Here is a 20,801-nt window from a genome sequence, read left to right as displayed (position 1 = left end):
CCTGCACCCTGTCTGCCCCCTCATCCCTGATCCCTGCACCCTGTCTGCCCCCACATCCCTGATCCCTGCATCCTGTCTGCCCCCACATCCCTGCACCCTGTCTGCCCCCACATCCCTGCACTCTGTCTGCCCCCACATCCCTGATCCCTGCACCCTGTCTGCCCCCACATGCCTGCATTCTGTCTTCCCCCACATCCCTGATCCCTGCACCCTGTCTGCCCCCACATCCTTGATCCCTGCACCCTGTCTGCCCCCACATCCCTGATCCCTGCACCCTGTCTGCCCCCACATCCCTGATCCCTGCACCCTGTCTGCCCCACATGCCTGCACCCTGTCTGCCCCCAACTCCCTGCACCCTGTCTGCCCCCTCATCCCTGATCCCTGCACCCTTTCTGCCCCCACATCCCTGATCCCTGCATCCTGTCTGCCCCCACATCCCTGATCCCTGCACCCTGTCTGCCCCCACATGCCTGCACCCTGTCTGCCCCCACATCCTTGAACCCTGCACCCTGTCTGCCCCCACATCCCTGATCCCTGCACCCTGTCTGCCCCCACATCCCTGATCCCTGCACCCTGTCTGCCCCCAACTCCCTGCACCCTGTCTGCCCCCTCATCCCTGATCCCTGCACCCTGTCTGCCCCCACATCCCTGATCCCTGCACCCTGTCTGCCCCCACATGCCTGCACCCTGTCTGCCCCCAACATCCCTGATCCCTGCATCCTGTCTGCCCCCACATCCCTGCACCCTGTCTGCCCCCACATCCCTGCACTCTGTCTGCCCCCACATCCCTGATCCCTGCACCCTGTCTGCCCCCACATCCTTGATCCCTGCACCCTGTCTGCCCCCACATCCCTGATCCCTGCACCCTGTCTGCCCCCACATCCCTGATCCCTGCACCCTGTCTGCCCCACATGCCTGCACCCTGTCTGCCCCCAACTCCCTGCACCCTGTCTGCCCCCTCATCCCTGATCCCTGCACCCTGTCTGCCCCCACATCCCTGATCCCTGCATCCTGTCTGCCCCCACATCCCTGATCCCTGCACCCTGTCTGCCCCCACATGCCTGCATTCTGTCTGCCCCCACATCCCTGATCCCTGCACCCTGTCTGCCCCCACATGCCTGCACCCTGTCTGCCCCCACATCCTTGAACCCTGCACCCTGTCTGCCCCCACATCCCTGATCCCTGCACCCTGTCTGCCCCCACATCCCTGATCCCTGCACCCTGTCTGCCCCCAACTCCCTGCACCCTGTCTGCCCCCTCATCCCTGATCCCTGCACCCTGTCTGCCCCCACATCCCTGATCCCTGCACCCTGTCTGCCCCCACATCCCTGATCCCTGCATCCTGTCTGCCCCCACATCCCTGCACCCTGTCTGCCCCCACATCCCTGCACTCTGTCTGCCCCCACATCCCTGCACTCTGTCTGCCCCCACATCCCTGCACTCTGTCTGCCCCCACATCCCTGATCCCTGCACCCTGTCTGCCCCCACATGCCTGCACCCTGTCTGCCCCCACATCCCTGATCCCTGCACCCTGTCTGCCCCCAACTCCCTGCACCCTGTCTGCTCCCTCATCCCTGCACCCTGTCTGCCCCCACATCCCTGATCCCTGCATCCTGTCTGCCCCCACATCCCTGATCCCTGCATCCTGTCTGCCCCCACATCCCTGCACCCTGTCTGCCCTTACATCCCTGCACTCTGTCTGCCCCCACATCCCTGCACTCTGTCTGCCCCCACATCCCTGATCCCTGCACCCTGTCTGCCCCCACATCCCTGATCCCTGCACCCTGTCTGCCCCCACATCCCTGATCCCTGCACCCTGTCTGCCCCCAACTCCCTGCACCCTGTCTGCCCCCTTATCCCTGATCCCTGCACCCTGTCTGCCCCCAACTCCCTGCACCCTGTCTGCCCCCTCATCCCTGATCCCTGCACCCTTTCTGCCCCCACATCCCTGCACCCTGTCTGCCCCCACATCCCTGCACTCTGTCTGCCCCCACATCCCTGATCCCTGCACCCTGTCTGCCCCCACATGCCTGCACTCTGTCTGCCCCCACATCCCTGATCCCTGCACCCTGTCTGCCCCCAACTCCCTGCACCCTGTCTGCCCCCTCATCCCTGATCCCTGCACCCTGTCTGCCCCCACATCCCTTATCCCTGCATCCTGTCTGCCCCCACATCCCTGATCCCTGCATCCTGTCTGCCCCCACATCCCTGCACCCTGTCTGCCCTTACATCCCTGCACTCTGTCTGCCCCCACATCCCTGATCCCTGCACCCTGTCTGCCCCCACATGCCTGCATTCTGTCTGCCCCCACATCCCTGATCCCTGCGCCCTGTCTGCCCCCACATGCCTGCACCCTGTCTGCCCCCACATCCCTGATCCCTGCACCCTGTCTGCCCCCACATCCCTGATCCCTGCACCCTGTCTGCCCCCACATCCCTGATCCCTGCACCCTGTCTGCCCCCAACTCCCTGCACCCTGTCTGCCCCCACATCCCTGATCCCTGCACCCTGTCTGCCCCCACATCCCTGCACCCTGTCTGCCCCCACATCCCTGCACTCTGTCTGCACCCACATCCCTGCACTCTGTCTGCCCCCACATCCCTGATCCCTGCACCCTGTCTGCCCCCACATCCCTGCACCCTGTCTGCCCTTACATCCCTGCACTCTGTCTGCCCCCACATCCCTGCACTCTGTCTGCCCCCACATCCCTGATCCCTGCACCCTGTCTGCCCCCACATGCCTGCATTCTGTCTGCCCCCACATCCCTGATCCCTGCACCCTGTCTGCCCCCACATGCCTGCACCCTGTCTGCCCCACATCCTTGATCCCTGCACCCTGTCTGCCCCCACATCCCTGATCCCTGCACCCTGTCTGCCCCCACATCCCTGATCCCTGTCTGCCCCCACATCCCTGATCCCTGCACCCTGTCTGCCCCCACATCCCTGATCCCTGTCTGCCCCCACATCCCTGATCCCTGCACCCTGTCTGCCCCCACATCCCTGATCCCTGCATCCTGTCTGCCCCCACATCCCTGATCCCTGCATCCTGTCTGCCCCCACATCCCTGATCCCTGCATCCTGTCTGCCCCCACATCCCTGCACCCTGTCTGCCCTTACATCCCTGCACTCTGTCTGCCCCCACATCCCTGCACTCTGTCTGCCCCCACATCCCTGATCCCTGCACCCTGTCTGCCCCCACATCTCTGATCCCTGCACCCTGTCTGCCCCCAACTCCCTGCACCCTTTCTGCCCCCTCATCCCTGATCCCTGCACCCTGTCTGCCCCCACATCCCTGATCCCTGCACCCTGTCTGCCCCCACATCCCTGATCCCTGCACCCTGTCTGCCCCCAACTCCCTGCACCCTGTCTGCCCCCTCATCCCTGATCCCTGCACCCTGTCTGCCCCCACATCCCTGATCCCTGCACTCTGTCTGCCCCCACATCCCTGATCCCTGCACCCTGTCTGCCCCCACATGCCTGCACCCTGTCTGCCCCCACATCCCTGATCCCTGCACCCTGTCTGCCCCCACCTCCCTGCACCCTGTCTGCCCCCTCATCCCTGATCCCTGCACCCTGTCTGCCCCCAAATCCCTGATCCCTGCATCCTGTCTGCCCCCACATCCCTGATCCCTGCATCCTGTCTGCCCCCACATCCCTGCACCCTGTCTGCCCCCACATCTCTGCACTCTGTCTGCCCCCACATCCCTGATCCCTGCACCCTGTCTGCCCCCACATGCCTGCATTCTGTCTGCCCCCACATCCCTGATCCCTGCACCCTGTCTGCCCCCACATCCTTGATCCCTGCACCCTGTCTGCCCCCACATCCCTGATCCCTGCACCCTGTCTGCCCCCACATCCCTGATCCCTGCACCCTGTCTGCCCCACATGCCTGCACCCTGTCTGCCCCCAACTCCCTGCACCCTGTCTGCCCCCACATCCCGGATCCCTGCATCCTGTCTGCCCCCACATCCCTGATCCCTGCACCCTGTCTGCCCCCACATGCCTGCATTCTGTCTGCCCCCACATCCCTGATCCCTGCACCCTGTCTGCCCCCACATGCCTGCACCCTGTCTGCCCCCACATCCTTGAACCCTGCACCCTGTCTGCCCCCACATCCCTGATCCCTGCACCCTGTCTGCCCCCACATCCCTGATCCCTGCACCCTGTCTGCCCCCAACTCCCTGCACCCTGTCTGCCCCCTCATCCCTGATCCCTGCACCCTGTCTGCCCCCACATCCCTGATCCCTGCACCCTGTCTGCCCCCACATGCCTGCACCCTGTCTGCCCCCACATCCCTGATCCCTGCATCCTGTCTGCCCCCACATCCCTGCACCCTGTCTGCCCCCACATCCCTGCACTCTGTCTGCCCCCACATCCCTGCACTCTGTCTGCCCCCACATCCCTGATCCCTGCACCCTGTCTGCCCCCACATGCCTGCACCCTGTCTGCCCCCACATCCCTGATCCCTGCACCCTGTCTGCCCCCAACTCCCTGCACCCTGTCTGCCCCCTCATCCCTTATCCCTGCACCCTGTCTGCCCCCACATCCCTGATCCCTGCATCCTGTCTGCCCCCACATCCCTGATCCCTGCATCCTGTCTGCCCCCACATCCCTGCACCCTGTCTGCCCTTACATCCCTGCACTCTGTCTGCCCCCACATCCCTGCACTCTGTCTGCCCCCACATCCCTGATCCCTGCACCCTGTCTACTTCCACATGCCTGCATTCTGTCTGCCCCCACATCCCTGATCCCTGCACCCTGTCTGCCCCCACATGCCTGCACCCTGTCTGCCCCCACATCCCTGATCCCTGCACCCTGTCTGCCCCCACATCCCTGATCCCTGCACCCTGTCTGCCCCCAACTCCCTGCACCCTGTCTGCCCCCTCATCCCTGATCCCTGCACCCTGTCTGCCCCCACATCCCTGATCCCTGCACCCTTTCTGCCCCCACATCCCTGCACCCTGTCTGCCCCCACATCCCTGCACTCTGTCTGCCCCCACATCCCTGCACTCTGTCTGCCCCCACATCCCTGATCCCTGCACCCTGTCTGCCCCCACATGCCTGCACTCTGTCTGCCCCCACATCCCTGATCCCTGCACCCTGTCTGCCCCCACATGCCTGCACCCTGTCTGCCCCCACATCCCTGATCCCTGCACCCTGTCTGCCCCCACATGCCTGCACCCTTTCTGCCCCCACATCCCTGATCCCTGCACCCTGTCTGCCCTCACATCCCTGATCCCTGCACCCTGTCTGCCCCCACATCCCTGCACCCTGTCTGCCCCCACATCCCAGCAGTATTATTTGGTACCAATGCATAGAAATATTTTGTGGCCATGTGTAGGGGGCTTGTGCTCCTGATCTTTTAAGACCCCAGCAACACTCCTCTCAGACCACCTTCTTTATTTAGCTATGACTGTGTAGTGGTTTAATGTCTAAGCACTTGGGGCCCCACTTTTAACTTGTGCCCAGGGCCACATTTGACCTAAAACCGGCCCTGGCCCTTGGGTTCCATCGTTTTTATTTTAATTAATAGTGCACGGAACTTGGCTGGCGTAGGATGTATCCAAAGAGACCCAGCTTTCCAGAATTATCCCACAGCCACCCAGTTTCTTCAAAGACATCAGTCAAAAATACATCCCATGTTTTTTTTTTGTTAAGGGGGGGGCCCAGACACTTCGGCTGTATGGGGCCCCGAAATTTCTGATGGCGGCCCTGTGTAGGAGAATAGTAATTATTTACTGGAAAGTTTATTTCTTATGTTCTGTTTGCACAGGGTAGCAAGTAGAATAAAGATGGAAGAGTGTAAGATGGAAAATACAATTGTGTCTGGAAGTTCAGATGTAGCTCAGCAGACAGACACAGAGATTACATCAGAAAATACTGAAGTAAAGCAAGAAATGGCTTCTGTAGAACATGTACAGTATGAGGTGATACATCATGAGCAAGTCCAGAGCCTTGATCTTCAGAATGGAGAAGTACAAAATCTCAGTCAGCTATCCCGTATGGAGAGTGAAGAGACACCAGATATTGCAGAAGATGAAAATATGCAGAAAACAGGAAGCCTAACAGGTGAGTGGCCATATTCAGAAAAGCTATTCTATAAAAAACAGTATAGTACAACACCTGAAGTAGAATCATCTGAATTTGTTTTAGATGAAGGATTATTAAAAACAGTCGAAAACAATGGAGACAGTGTTTTTCAATCTGAGGGAAGCACTGAGCACCTTCAAGAGGTACATCAAATGCAAGAAAGCAATGTGCAGTCTTCTATTCTATCAGAGGAGGAAATCCAGTCTCTGAAGGACCCAGATACTGATACACAGAGGTTTTCAGAACAAACATTTGAAAAGAACATTTCTTCAGAAGACTCCAGTGCTACAGCTACAGGTATTTATTCTTCTAGATATCTAGTATATAAACCTAGAGCATGAGCTCTTTCCTGATTTCTGTATGTTGTGGAAAATGGTGCAAGTGTTTTAAAAATATGGTGTTGGCTAATAAAAGTATGAAGAGGTCTCAGGAAGTTTAAAGCGGTTATCAAGCATTTTAATTGTTTTCTATATATTGCTGCACTGTTGGTAAATTTAATAAACATGTAATGCCTAACTCTCTACGCCGATGCCGCCTCTCCATTGTCTCCCCATTGTCCTGCAGCTCTGTTACTTCCGAGACAAACAAGCGTCAGGAGTGACAGCCCGCTTAGCTTATCACTGGCCACTGTGCTGTCCTTTCTCAGCCAGTGATTGGTTAAGTGGGCTGACACTCCAGAGACAAGTTTGTCTCAGAAGTTGTGAAGCTACAGTCAGCACATATGTAAGCATAACATGTTTATTATGTCTACAAAAAGGGCAGAAATATAATATATATATAGTACTTAAACATTGAGAGGGGCCCACAGATAAGTTGTATTGTAACTGTTTTCTTCTTTTCAGTGAAGGTGATGCTAGTTCCAGATGGCCAAGTAATTACTGTTGCATTTTCTATTGGAAAATCTATTGAGCACCTTAAGAATTACTTTGCATCTCAAATGAAAATTCCTGAAGCAGTTATAAAAATAATGTATGAAGGTAAAAAATAAACATATTTATATTTCCACTCCTATAGTTGCCCTACTGATTGTTTTAGTGAAAAAGTCGCTAAAAGAGAGATTATTGAAATCTTGGGGCCATGTAATTACCACCTTCTCAGCAGTCCCTTTGTATCTTCTTGGTATAAGGAAGAGGTAGGAAAAATGGCATTAAAGCTTTGCCATAGTGCTTCATATAGAAATTTCTCTGTGCCTCTCAGTGCTAACTCATGTGTCAAAAGTTATGATCAATGGGGGGGGGGGTGTCTCACCTACTGTATGTGACCCTCACTGATCAGCAGACCTAGCCGAGAGCAGCCCTAGGCAGCATTTCCTCTCCGTCAATCTGCTCCACTCAGGCACCCCCATAGACATACAATGGAGCTGCCTGGATGGAGATTGCTGCAAGCCAGAGACTGAAATGCTACCATGCACTTTTTCTGATTTGTTCTACTATTCTTTGGGGGTTTCAGCTGAGACTCTGACCAATCAACCAGTCAAAAGTTTTGACATGTCCCTGTCACATGTTAAAAGTTATTTTTTATGACAGTTCCTATTTAACATAAATGCTAGTATAATATTAAAAACCTTTATATTTACCTTTATATTTAATTGTATACACATTAAGGTTATGTACATACTACGTAAAAAACACGGCCGTATCTCATAACAATGGCCGTTGTCTGCGCAATTACCGCCGTTGTTATGAAATACTGCTGTGTTTTTTAAGTAGTGTGAACATAGTCTAAAAAGGTATTCTGGGCAAAATTGAAAAATGCAGGGGGTGGTGGGAACATAATGAAAAACTCCTACTTACCCGTTCCCCTGCAGCACAGCGCCACTGCTCACAGTTCCCCACTGGGTTCTCGAAGCTCCCGCTCCTGTGACATAACAGCCCTGCACAAAAATGCCTGCTCAGCCAATCAGTAACTGAGGTGGGACACTAAAACAGAAAAAAAGGGAAATTTTGGCAGCACATCTATGACTCTGTTCACACTGCACGTTGCACGCTACTTGTGGCTTAAGTACAGACAAAAAACAAAAGGTGCAACAGCAACCCACAGGTGCAAGGGCTTACCGTATATTTATCCTCCCAGCGTACACACGGTAAGCACCTGCTCTGTAGATATTAAAAATTTAAATATAATTTTTTATTTTTTTTTGAAAAGTGAGGATCTTAGCAAACTATTTGATCAAACAGAGTGTACCATGTCGCCACGTTAAGGCGTCCTCAGAGACACGGTCACACTAGCAATGGCCTTTCCTGGGCTGAATAAGCCTACAACTGGGCAGATAGGAGCCAAATGATCTCTTTTATACCTTGGGACATGGGTGGAGTGCAGGCCAACAGGAGGTAGCCACACCCCCTACATTCAACAGAAAAAAAGGGAAATGTTGGCAGCACATCTATGACTGTTCACACTGCAGGTGGGACACTGGGACACTGGGACACTCCTGCAGTCCCCCACTGGCTGAGTGAGTAGTTTCTCTGGGGCTGTGATAAAGCAGGAACTTGGGAGATTCAGAAGACCAGACACTGACAGAACTGGTGGCACTGGGTATTATGTTAATAATGACCTGGTCACAATATTTGGTCACTGAAGTTGTAGCACGTTGTTGTATTGTTCATAATTTCACGGTATGTGTGGAACATAGTTGACGTGCTTTCCTGTCACTTTAGGCAGAATTGTAGAAGACTCTCAGACTTTAGTGGATCTTGGAATTAAACCTCATGGAATGATTCAACTCGACATGCAGTCTGTGGATCCTGAAAACTACCCTATAAAAGCCATGAAACTCCAGCATGAATACAGCATGCCAGATGTCATTACCGTTAGGGTACAAACAGGTTTGACATTTTCTTTCTACTATACTTTACATTTTTAAATTAGATATATAAATTACTTTCATTGCTTCCTGAGCATACTGAAAGTGTGTCCAAGAAGCATCTGATATCTGTTAGGTATATTTGTTATTTATTTGTTTAGGAGATGAATCCTATCAAGATATAGCAGTAGAAATCGAAAGACTTAACTACAGAAAACCTTATTTGGGTGGATATCGGCATAAAGTGACTGGGGTGGTGTTTCATCATGCTGGAACACAAACTGTACCCAAAAAGAGACCAGAAAGAAATGTTGTAGTGTTCTGCAGAGATTCACAGGTACGGTTTCATTATTATTTTGTGGTGTTTTCGTGTCTACAATTTAATATGTATCTTGGAAACGATGTATACACGTGTACAGGCATCTGATGCATTTTGGTTTTTACACTTTATGCATAGCACCCGAATCTTGTCTATTCATGTAATATTTAAAGCAGATCTACAGTGGTTTGCAATAAATTAGAATATCAACAAAAATTTTTTTTTTCCAGTTTTTCAATTCAAAAAGTGAGTCATTACATACAGAGTGAACTTTTTCAAGTGTGTATTTCTGTTAAAGATGATGATTATGGATTACAGCCAAGAAAAACCTAAAAGTCATTATTTCTGAAAATAAGAATAATTAACCCAAAACACCTGCAGTGGCTTCCTAAGTGTTATAAAAGGTCCCTTAGTTTGGTTCAGTATTCAACACAATCATGGGGAAGACTGCTGACTTGACAGATATCCAGAAGGCAGGTATTCACACACTCCACAAGGAGGGTAAGCCACAAAAGTTCATTGCTAAAGAAGCTGGCTGTTCTTAGAGTGCTGTATCAAAGCATATTAATGGAAAGTTGAGTAGAAGGAAAAAGTGTGGTAGAAAAATGTGCACAGGCAATCGGAAGAACCGCAGTCTTAACAGGAACGAAAATGCCATTCAAAAACTTGGGAGGGATTCACAAAGAGTGGACTGCGGCTGGAGTCAGTGCTTCAAAAGCCACCACATACAGATGTCTACAGGACCTGGGCTACAAGTGTTGCATTCCATGTGTCACTCCTGACCAATAAACAACGCCAGAAGCGTCTTATTTGGGCCAAGGAAAAGAAGCACTGGACTGTTGATTTGTGGTCCATGGTGCTGATTTCAGATGAAAGTAAATTTTGCATTTCATTTGGAAATCAAGGTCCCAGAGTCTGGAGGAAGAGTGGAGAAGCACACAATCCAAGCTGCTTGAGGTTTAGTCATGTCATCTGCTGGTGTAGGTTCACTGTGTTTCATCAACACCAAAGTCAACGCTGCCGTCTACCAGGAAATTTTAGAGCACTTCATGCTGAAAAAATTTTTGGACATGGAATGGACATGCAAAAGGTGCCCCGACCAAGTATTGAGGGCATTTACTGTACAGACTTTTCATTTGGTCGACATTTCTGTGTTAAACACACCCGTTATACCATTACGAACACCACCAAGCAGGATTTCTCATATTTAGCACTTGTCTAAACTGCACCTGTGCTGTAGCGTTACAGGTGCATTTTAGACTAGCAATGAATAGAAATCCTGCCATGGGTGTTCGTAATGATGAGGAGGGTGGGCTGAAGAAAGAAGAGGCGCCGCAGACCTAGGGCAAAGACAGGACCGGTAAAGATTTACTCTCATCAAATGGACGGTACCAGTGGTTTGGTGGGCTTGGTTGGTGGATACAGAATTGCTTTAGTGTGCCTTCACACCTACCGGATCCGCAGTGGATTTCACGCTGCAGATTCGCAGCAAGATCCGCTGCAGATCCAGTGGCATTCATCCTTATGAGAGCACTTACTCGCAGCGGGATTGACATCCCACTGTGAGTATGTGGGTTTGCCGCCCGCAGCCCCACAGCCGAAAGCATACATTACCTGCTCGGCGACACAGCAGCATGTGAAGCTCCTGGATCTGTTCCCGCTCAGCCAATCAGTGCTGCAGCGCAGGGATGCCATGCAGGATGTCAATCCGGCTGTGAGTATGTGCTCTCATAGGGATGAATGGCACTGAATCAGCAGCGAATCTCGCTGCGAATCTGCAGCGTGAAATCCGCTGCGGATCCGGTAGGTGTAAAGGCACCTTTAAAAAGGTTCTGGATGCTATATTGCAGAATCTTTTTGCAGATTTGTCTGTATGATGGCCCCATACACTTGATAGACAAAAAAATGTGGATCCTGCTTCCCAACCTCTCTAATAAACTGCTGTGTACAGAACAGTAGTGACCAGTGTAACCTGTTGATCCGGCACTTTCTGTGTGATAGTAAGCCTGCAGAGTTCATTCCTGTGCTGCATTTTCTTTCCCCCTCACTCATCCACCTCACTCCTCCACCTAGGTCCCTCCCCATAGACAGTGTAACTCAATATCATTACAGCCTCAAACCGGTCTTTACTTTGCTGAAATAGGATTTTCCAAGGTGATGTTTTCGCTTTCATGTTATTGGTTTACATAATCAAAAGCTAAACTGTCTGTCTGGGTTGCAGTGTGATCAGTATAATCAGGAGCGTCTGATTGTTTATAATAAAGAAAGACTGGTTCTGCCAGTTACTGGTTATCAAAATCAATCTAAAAAATTCTTTCGGCATGCATTTTTTTATATATGTTTTCTCTGCAGTTCTCAAAGGTAAATATGGAAACACAGCCTAAGGGTCCTATTACACAAAGCGATTTTTTAACGATTAACAACTAACAATAAACGATCGCAAACGAGATTGTTTATCGTTAACCTGAAATCGTTCACCATATTACACAGAACAATAATCGTTAGTTACGATCGTTATTGCGATTGTTACTATGATCGTTTATTCCTTCTGATCCCAGCAAAACAATAGATAATGTGCTATTACACTGAACGATTAGTGAAAAAATGCAGAACTTAAGCGAACGAATGTGGAATTACAGCAAACGATTAACGATGGTTTTAGGTCCAGATCTAAAATGATCAATAACATACGAACAATTTCTCGATTGTTGCCTGCAATTACACTGAACGATTATAGTTTAAATTCGAAAGATATAACAATTTTTCGCACAATAATCGTCCCGTGTAATGCGGCCTTTAGGCTATGTTCACACAATGTATTTTTTATGACAAGAACAGTGGTTCTTAGTATTTAAACAACAGCCTTTCTTTTCATAAAAAAGTGTTTTGCATTAAAGTCAATGCAAATAACGGCCATTGTTCACACAGTTATATATACAGATACTCCAGTGGATGATAAAAAAAACACTACCAAGTGATAATGTCACACAATTTACCAACATCCAACTTTCCCTTACAAAATACATATCCACAGAAATTGGATCGACACCTGCATAAAAAAAATTGTTCACAACGGCCGTTGTTTGGTATGGATGTGGAAAAAATTGTCAATTATTTCCAGCAGTTTGTGCATCGTAATCAATGCAATTTTGAGTGCAATAACGGCCATTGTTTAACACTCACTACAACGGCCATTGTTTTTGAGTGCCAAACAACAGCTGCTGTGAACAGCACAGCAAACAAGCACAAAGATTGGCAATCCTTTGCAGCGCTCAATAATTGTGTAATTTGTAATCTTTGCAATGTGTGTTATTTAGTGAGAAAAAGTTTTACACTGCACTGCCCCTTTAATTTTGTATACACAGAACATAACACTGTCTTTTATCTGCAGGTGTATGGATAAGTACATGCCAAATATATGCTGTATTGTATTTGTTTGTTACACATCCTAATAAACTTTATTATTCATTTAAAAAAGGGGGTCTTATGCTGCGTTTACACGGAACGATTATTTTGCGAATTCGCACGATAACGGTCGAATTCGAACAATAATCGTACGTGTAAACGCAGCGAACGATCAACGATTGATCTTTCAAACAGGTTCTCAAATCGTCGTTGATCGTTTGCAAAAAATTCGCAGATCGTTTCATGTGAACAGTCGTTCGCCGATTTAACCAATGTGTGAGATAGGCTTTAAGCGATCGCAAAACGAATTTCCATACGATATATTGTACCATCTAAACGCTGATCGTTATGAAAAAAAAACACGTTACTAGGGCTGGGCGATTAATCGAATTAATTCGATTAATTCGCCCAGACAGTTAGAATCGATTTGATTTTTTGTGAAAATCGTAAATTCGATTTTCACAAAAAATCATGGCGGGCGGCGCGGTAAAGTGTGGGGCCGGAGAGAGTTGCAGGACGGCGCGGTGAGGTGCAGGGACGGCAGTCAGGAGAGATGCGGCACCGGCGGCTCCAGCCTCTTCACAGAGCCGCGGCTGACCTCTCCCGCCCCTTACACGTTAGTGCCGCGCTGAGCTGCGTCCCGCTCTCTTCCTGTCACACGTGCAGGTCCTGTTCTGTGGAGGAGGCGGCAGGGATCGCAGCAGAAGGAGATCGCGCCGCTGCCCGCTGTACAGCTCCAGGACCCGCAGCGGCGCGATCTCCTTCTGCTGCGATCCCTGCCGCCTCCTCCACAGAACAGGACCTGCACGTGTGACAGGAAGAGAGCGGGACGCAGCTCAGCGCGGCACTAACGTGTAAGGGGCGGGAGAGGTCAGCCGCGGCTCTGTGAAGAGGCTGGAGCCGCCGGTGCCGCATCTCTCCTGACTGCCGTCCCTGCACCTCACCGCGCCGTCCTGCAACTCTCTCCGGCCCCACACTTTACCGCACCTGTCTTAGTCCCGCATACCCCCTCTGTCACCCCCAGACTGCCCCATAGCCCCTCTGTCACCCCCAGTCTGCCCCATAGCCCCTCTGTCACCCCCAGTCTGCCCCATAGCCCCTCTGTCACCCCCAGTCTGCCCCATAGCCCCTCTGTCACCCCCAGACTGCCCCATAGCCCCTCTGTCACCCCCAGTCTGCCCCATAGCCCCTCTGTCACCCCCAGTCTGCCCCATAGCCCCTCTGTCACCCCCAGTCTGCCCCATAGCCCCTCTGTCACCCCCAGTCCGCCCCATAGCCCCTCTGTCTGCCCCATAGCCCCTCTGTCACCCCCAGTCTGCCCCATAGCCCCTCTGTCACCCCCAGTCTGCCCCATAGCCCCTCTGTCACCCCCAGACTGCCCCATAGCCCCTCTGTCTGCCCCATAGCCCCTCTGTCACCCCCAGTCTGCCCCATAGCCCCTCTGTCACCCCCAGTCTGCCCCATAGCCCCTCTGTCACCCCCAGTCTGCCCCATAGCCCCTCTGTCACCCCCAGTCTGCCCCATAGCCCCTCTGTCACCCCCAGTCTGCCCCATAGCCCCTCTGTCACCCCCAGTCTGCCCCATAGCCCCTCTGTCACCCCCAGTCTGCCCCATAGCCCCTCTGTCACCCCCAGTCTGCCCCATAGCACCTCTGTCACCCCCAGTCTGCCCCATAGCACCTCTGTCACCCCCAGTCTGCCCCATAACACCTCTGTCACCCGCAGTCTGCCCCATAGCCCCTCTGTCACCCCCAGTCCCCCCCCAGCCCCCCTCATCTAGTCCTGTACTACTACACTCCCATCTATACCTGTACTACAGCTACACCCATCATCTATACCTGTACTACAACTACACCCATCATCTATACCTGTACTACAACTACACCCATCATCTTTACCTGTACTACTACCACACTCCTCATGTTTACCTGTACTACTACACCCCTTATCCACTATACCCCCATTACTACTCCCTACCTAGATGGAGGCACAAAGAAGATCTCCTATACTATATGGGGCACATATTTGGGAAAACTACTTATATGGGGGCACAGGGGGAGCACTGGTACACTGGGAAGCAATACCGTTGTCTCAAACGTCAATAAAATAGTATCTGATGCTGCAGGGAGAAAAATGTCCTGTTTATTTAGCAAAATGAAAAAAATCGAGATTTAAATCGAGAATCGTCCAAAATTTTTTAAAAATCGAGATTTTATTTTTTGGCAATATCGCCCAGCCCTACACGTTACTCTGACATCGTTAATCGTACGATCGGGCGAATTATCGTTCCGTGTAAACGTAGCATTACACAAATTGATGGCCTATTCTCTGATTGGTGGGTTGCTGACACCTGATGCTCCCAGCATTCAACCGCTCAGCAGAGCTTTTGCGACCAGATCTACACTGAGCCAGAAACAGATGGCTCTTCTCATTGTCTAGTACAGACATGTCAAACTCAGGCCCTCCAGCTGTTTTAAAACTACAATTCCCATCAAGCCTTGACACCAAAGCTTTAGCTTTGGCTATCCAGGCATGTTGGGACTAGTTTTGCTACAACTGGAGGGCCTGAGTTTGACATCCCTGGTCTAGTAGCTTTACCAGGTTACTGACACTCAGTTTCTAATAAAATGAATGGGAGCTGATCTGCAGTAATCTGGCACGGACACCATAAAGTGAACCGAGGCAAGCCAAGCTAATTGGCACTATGACAGTCATATGTCGATGGTCTATCGTAAGGACTGGCCATCAATATTTATATTTGGAAAACCAGTTTATTAATAACAATGTGTAATTCTTCTACTTCTTAAACTGATTTTTCATATGAACTTTATTTTACTTATTTTAAATGTTACAGTCTTTGTTTTTCTGTTAGACAGTTTTTGAAAAGAACAAACCCCAACAGTCAAGGAATACAATGGGCACACAAATGACAAAAATCGGTTGCTATGTTACAAATGTAACAGACAAACTAATAGAGCCAAAGAAGTATGTGACTGCTGATGAATTCCATACAAGAAGGCTAAAAGCAGTAAGTGAATAGACCCTTCAATATTGTAGAAAATGTGTGGGAATTTTGAAGCCACAGAAAAGTGTGCCACGTATCTTGGTGACTGAGATTGTCTTTCCTAACTAGGCAGATAAGCTATTACTGGATCTTTTATGAGGGATTCACTGTCCGTCACTTATTGGGACTTCAGTAGGGTATGTGCTGTAGCCTGGGGTTGCTAGGTGTCAACAGCAGTGGGTTAGGTGGTGTTTTTGCTTGGGCACTTGTAATAGTGGCCAGGAGTGGTGATACCCACCCCCGGACACGCAGGCACTGGGCTTTAAAAAGGTAGCACAAGTGTGGATGCAGGTTTGGTGGAGAGTAATGAATGTCCAGTACTTGAATTGGGATAACACTTTACTTAAAATCTTCAGTACAATACAGTTAAGACTTTTGAAAGGTTAAAAATGCGCCTAAATTTTCACAAAATACATTGTTCTTCCTGTTGATAATGAGTTGGTGGCTCAGTGGTTAGCACTGTAGCCTTGCAGCGCTGGGGTCCTGGGTTCAAATCTCACCAAGGGCAACATCTGCAAAGAGTTTGTATGTTCTCTCTGTATTTGCGTGGGTTTCTTCCCACACCCCAAAAAACATACAGATAGGTGAATTTAGATTGTGAGTTTAGATTGTGAGCCCTACTGGGGACAGGGAGCAATAATTGGTGAAACTATGTAAAGTGCTGCAGAATCTGTGTGCGCTATACAAATAAAAACATTATTATTATTATTATTGCCTAAGCTGTGCAGTACTCTGCTGGAATGGGTGGTAGTGACTTTGTGTAGGAAGAAGACTCTCGTACTCACGGTTAGAATCAGAAGATTGGAAAAAAGACCACCTTATACCAAACAAAACCAGCGAGTGCCAGGTTTTGGTAGTACAAGTCCCAGAATTTAACAACTGAGTGAATCTAACCTCTCAAGGGTCCCCAAGCAGGCCGAGCTAGATCCAATGGAGTACTTCAGCTTATGCTATTTGCTCCACTGCGGACTATTCCTGGAGGTGGATAGTCCTGACTGTTTACAAATCCCTTGTGTAGGCAAGGTTGAACCCTGGTGACAGTTATCCCACCTTTGTGTTTAGCAGTGCATAGTAGTTCTCTCACAGACAGGTAATGGGGTGACCCGGAGCTTGGTGCGAAGGGACGTCCTTCCTCCCCTACTTCCAGAACGGTTTGTGTTTGAGAACAGAGGTATTACTGTATATCCTTTGTATATGAATTGTTTATGCGAGTAAAGTCTAAATGGAGAAATGAAGAAGTCTAAATGGTTGAGCTAAGGAAAGAAGGACTGTACATCAGATGCACAGAGAATGGATGTTTTTTGTGTGTATGCTTACAGTATAATGAGCTGAATTATTCAGCCTTGTAAATGCAGTTCTGTTATGGTCCTTTCTGAGGGAAAGCTTGCATACATGTTTTTTGTATGTATCATTTTAGGTGATTACAATACAGACCTACTTCCGCCGTTTTCACGCCAAAGGAGTGGTGCAGCAGTTGAGAGAAGAGAAAAGACTAAGGTTTGAATGGGAGGAAAAAGAGGAATCAAGAAAAAGAAAAGAGAAGGAGGAAAGACTCAGGAAGGAATATGAGCGCAGAATGAACCCAAAGAGCAAGGAAGATTTTGAGTTGCTCTATCATGCTCTTGAATGTAGGTATAAAGTATCAGAAGAAGAATTTTACAAGGTGATGATTCAAAACTTAGGTCTGATGAAGTTGTCTTAAGACTTATTTTTTTGCGGGACGAGGTGACGTTTATATTGGTACCACTCTTGTGGTACATTACCTTTTGGTCATTTTTATTTATTTATTTATTTAGACAAAGTAACCGAAAACAGCAATTCTGGCTTACTTTTTCTGGAGTTTTTTAATGGCATTCACCGTGTGAGATAAATAACATTATTGTTAGCGTCAGGTATGGCAAAGCCAGTCTGACAAGACAGCCCTAAGCTGACCCCACCCACTGTCCCTGCCTACTTGCCACAAGACACAGACAACCACAAAGGCGCTCCCTACTCTCGCTATCTGGAACACAAAGCACGGACAGACAAACAAACACAATAGGAGGTGTCAGACAAACCAGGTCAGCAACAGTCAGACAGCGTAGTACAAAAACAGTAAGCAGGAGAATAGTCAAGGTCAGGTGCAGAAGGTCAGGAACACAGAGACCAGAGTAAATGAACAGGGAGCTGAGTAGACGAGTAAACTCTAATAGTCAGCAGGGAACTGAGCAGCCTGCTGCTATTTACCAATGATCAGAGACTAGGTCCAGCAGATGATTGAAGTTCAACTGAGCAGATCTAGCAGTGCAGTAACCCCTACACTGCCAGAAGTCTGACAGGCAAGGCGGGTGTGGCTGGTAAATTCAAACACAATTTAGAAAGACACAGTTGCAAAAAACACAGACAAACTCAGCGCTTCCTCGGCCGCCCGGCACGGACCGAGGAGCGCAAAGTCATATTCCTAACAATTATAGCTTAATAGTATGGGTTGATTCGAATGCAGCAATACCTAATATTATGTATTTTTTTCCTTTCACTTTTCTGTAATAAAGGGCTTAATTGGAAAAGGACAATCTTTTTCACACTTTATTTTTTGTTTTATTAAAGAAACATTTTTTCAACTTTTATTTCCTTTTTTGTCAGTATTGCTGCATACTATACTGTCAGTATTAGTCCATATTGACACACTGGGGGACATTTATTAAGTCCGGCTTTTTTTGCACCAGGCGTAAAAATGTCCCCTGTACGGTGATTTATGTAGAGGTGCACTGCCTCTACATAAATCCCGTGTGCACCAGTGTGTGCACCAGGAAATAGGGATGGTCCGAAACTGCCGAGGTTCGGGTTCGTATGAACCTGAACGCTCGTCATCAGATTTCCGCTGTCTGCCCGCTCCGTGCAGCGGGTGGATACAGCGGGAGGACCGCCTGGAAAACTGGGATACAGCCTATGGCTATGGCTGTATCCCAGTTTTCCAGGCGGTCCTCCCGCTTTATCCACCCTCTCCACGGAGAGGGCAAACAGCGGGAATCATTGCAGAGAGTTCGGGTTTATACGAACCCGAACCGAACTCGGTTCGGACCATTATTTGATACTCAAAATAATGTCCTTTATTTTTTGTCTTCAATGATTCTTTATTGAAGACTATGGAGACAAGGACCTCTAGTTCACAAAATGCATAGAATAAAGTCTGTTGTTTGCAGTGGCCGTCAAATTAAAGCGTAACTATAAAATATTTTGACAATTTGGTTTTAGTTAGTTTAGGTCATGATAAGAATTTTTGCAATATAGATTTATAAGTTACATGTAGCTGAATTTCCCCTCAACCCTGTATCTGCTTCTGCGTTACTTGTCAATTCTTGTTTGCCCCGCCACCCTGGAAATCTGTACCTTGGCTGAGCTTGGGACAGATTTCCAAACAGCAACAAATAACAGGCAGCCCTCACACTGTATGTAGGCCCACAGCACTTCCCCCTTACAGACTTTACTAAGTAATCAGCAGCACATCCCCTCTCCACCCTTCACGAGCTTCACTTTGCAAGCAGCCCCCAACCCACGGAGTTCACTTGGAGCTCCCTCAGCAGGAGATGATGTCCTGGGTGTTGTGTGCAGAGCAGCTGGTGGGAGAAGTGCTGGACTGGTACAGGCGCCACGTTTGAGGACTTCTGTCAGACAGTGTGCAATTTACATTTACAATTTACAATAACAACACCTACACCTACCTCCCTGGTTCCAGCATAGGTGTCTGCTGTTCTCTGCTCCGGTTTCCGGTCCCCCTGCCGCTTCCTGGTCTGAGCGGGGACCCGGGTCTGGCATGTCTGGCCCGCCCAGCCAGTCAGTGGCCTCAGAGTACAGTGGACCCCTGTGCTGGAGCCGGGGAGGTAGGTTTATGTTATGTTTAGCCACCTCCTCCCTACTTCATTTAAAAAAAAGTCCCTGCATTTGTTCTTTAAATAAGTGGGAATGGTTTACAATTATTATTTATTCGTATTTTTTATCCGTATTTGTAGACGTTAAGGGCGTTTCTTCCATAAAAATTGCAGATGCACAAAATTACGTACGTTCCCATAGACTTCTATTGGAGAATCTGTGCTGCAATTATGGTCTGTAGCAGAATTTGTTGGTATATTTTGAGGATCTGTAGAATACAGATTATAGATCAGTAAAACTACGGACAGTGTGAACAGCCCAACAGAAAGCAATGGGACCTTAATTTCTCAAAATTGGCGGATCCTCACAGGCTTCCTTACCTAGCAGTCTCAAGGTCATAAGATGATGTTCGACAACTAGGCAACCATTGGGACCCCTGCCTCTGTCAATCCTGCAGACCACAGGATCTACAGGGTTAATCTGCCGGAATTGGAGTATGTCCCTATTTGTTAAATAAACAAAGATTTGGTTATTACTGCATGTGTAATTGCCTGAACTATTTAAATATATTACTCCCTCACTGTAAACAGCATAAACAAAAAAATGCTAAAGTTGCTGAAAAAATGAACAAAAAGCAAATCAAAAGCCCCATCTAAAATAAAATTTTACCAGTAACATGTCAGCAACGGCAACACAACCAGACAGTGGGCCCTGATCTGATCCCACCCACTGTCCCTGCCTAATTGCCTCAGTCGACCCTAGGCGGTCGCGGACAACCACGAAGACGTTCCCTGCACTGAACACGTGGAACACAGAACACGACAGACGGACAAAACACAATAAAGAGAAGTCGACAAGCCAGGTCAAACCACACGGGCAACGCAGTACACAATCGGCAAGCAAAGAATAGTCACAGGTCAGGCGGAGGGTCAAGAACACGAGAAGTCAAGCAGAACGGGATATAGGGCAGGGAACGCTGGGACGGAGCAGGGGAGCTGGGACTAGAAGAACTAATAGCCAGCAATTACCAGCTGGCTTTCACATTACTTTATACTGGACCAGGAGCCCGGACCAGACACTGATTGGTCCGGTCTCCTGATCCAGCAATTACTGCAGCTGCGGTGCTGCAGACCAAGTGGCAGAGCGATCTGCCACTCAGCCCGCACGAGCCGCATCAGCTGCAAGACTAGTCAGCTGACTGACTGTCACGTGAGACCGCGGCGTCCCCGGTTACTAGGGACGCCGTCGGGTCTCCGTGACGTCACTCTGCTCCG

General features: G+C 49.3%; 1 protein-coding gene across 4 annotated transcripts in view; it reads left to right on the top strand.

The window, feature by feature from the left end:
* The window catches only part of IQUB (IQ motif and ubiquitin domain containing), a 56,147-nt gene that overhangs the window by 7,960 nt on the left and 27,386 nt on the right, over nucleotides 1-20,801 (top strand). For all 4 annotated transcript variants that reach the window (XM_069956085.1, XM_069956086.1, XM_069956084.1 and 1 more), the window contains 7 exons: nucleotides 5,772-6,067; nucleotides 6,152-6,385; nucleotides 6,931-7,065; nucleotides 8,746-8,913; nucleotides 9,053-9,228; nucleotides 15,487-15,642; nucleotides 17,096-17,306. In XM_069956085.1, coding sequence (XP_069812186.1) covers nucleotides 5,791-6,067; nucleotides 6,152-6,385; nucleotides 6,931-7,065; nucleotides 8,746-8,913; nucleotides 9,053-9,228; nucleotides 15,487-15,642; nucleotides 17,096-17,306 — 1,357 coding nt within the window. In that variant the 5' untranslated portion in view covers nucleotides 5,772-5,790. The remainder of the gene's footprint in view (nucleotides 1-5,771; nucleotides 6,068-6,151; nucleotides 6,386-6,930; nucleotides 7,066-8,745; nucleotides 8,914-9,052; nucleotides 9,229-15,486; nucleotides 15,643-17,095; nucleotides 17,307-20,801) is intronic.

Source organism: Dendropsophus ebraccatus, chromosome 1 (genome assembly GCF_027789765.1).
Source record: "Dendropsophus ebraccatus isolate aDenEbr1 chromosome 1, aDenEbr1.pat, whole genome shotgun sequence".
In the NCBI taxonomy this organism is placed as follows: Eukaryota; Metazoa; Chordata; class Amphibia; order Anura; family Hylidae; genus Dendropsophus; species Dendropsophus ebraccatus.
This window is presented reverse-complemented; position numbering and strand designations above follow the sequence as displayed.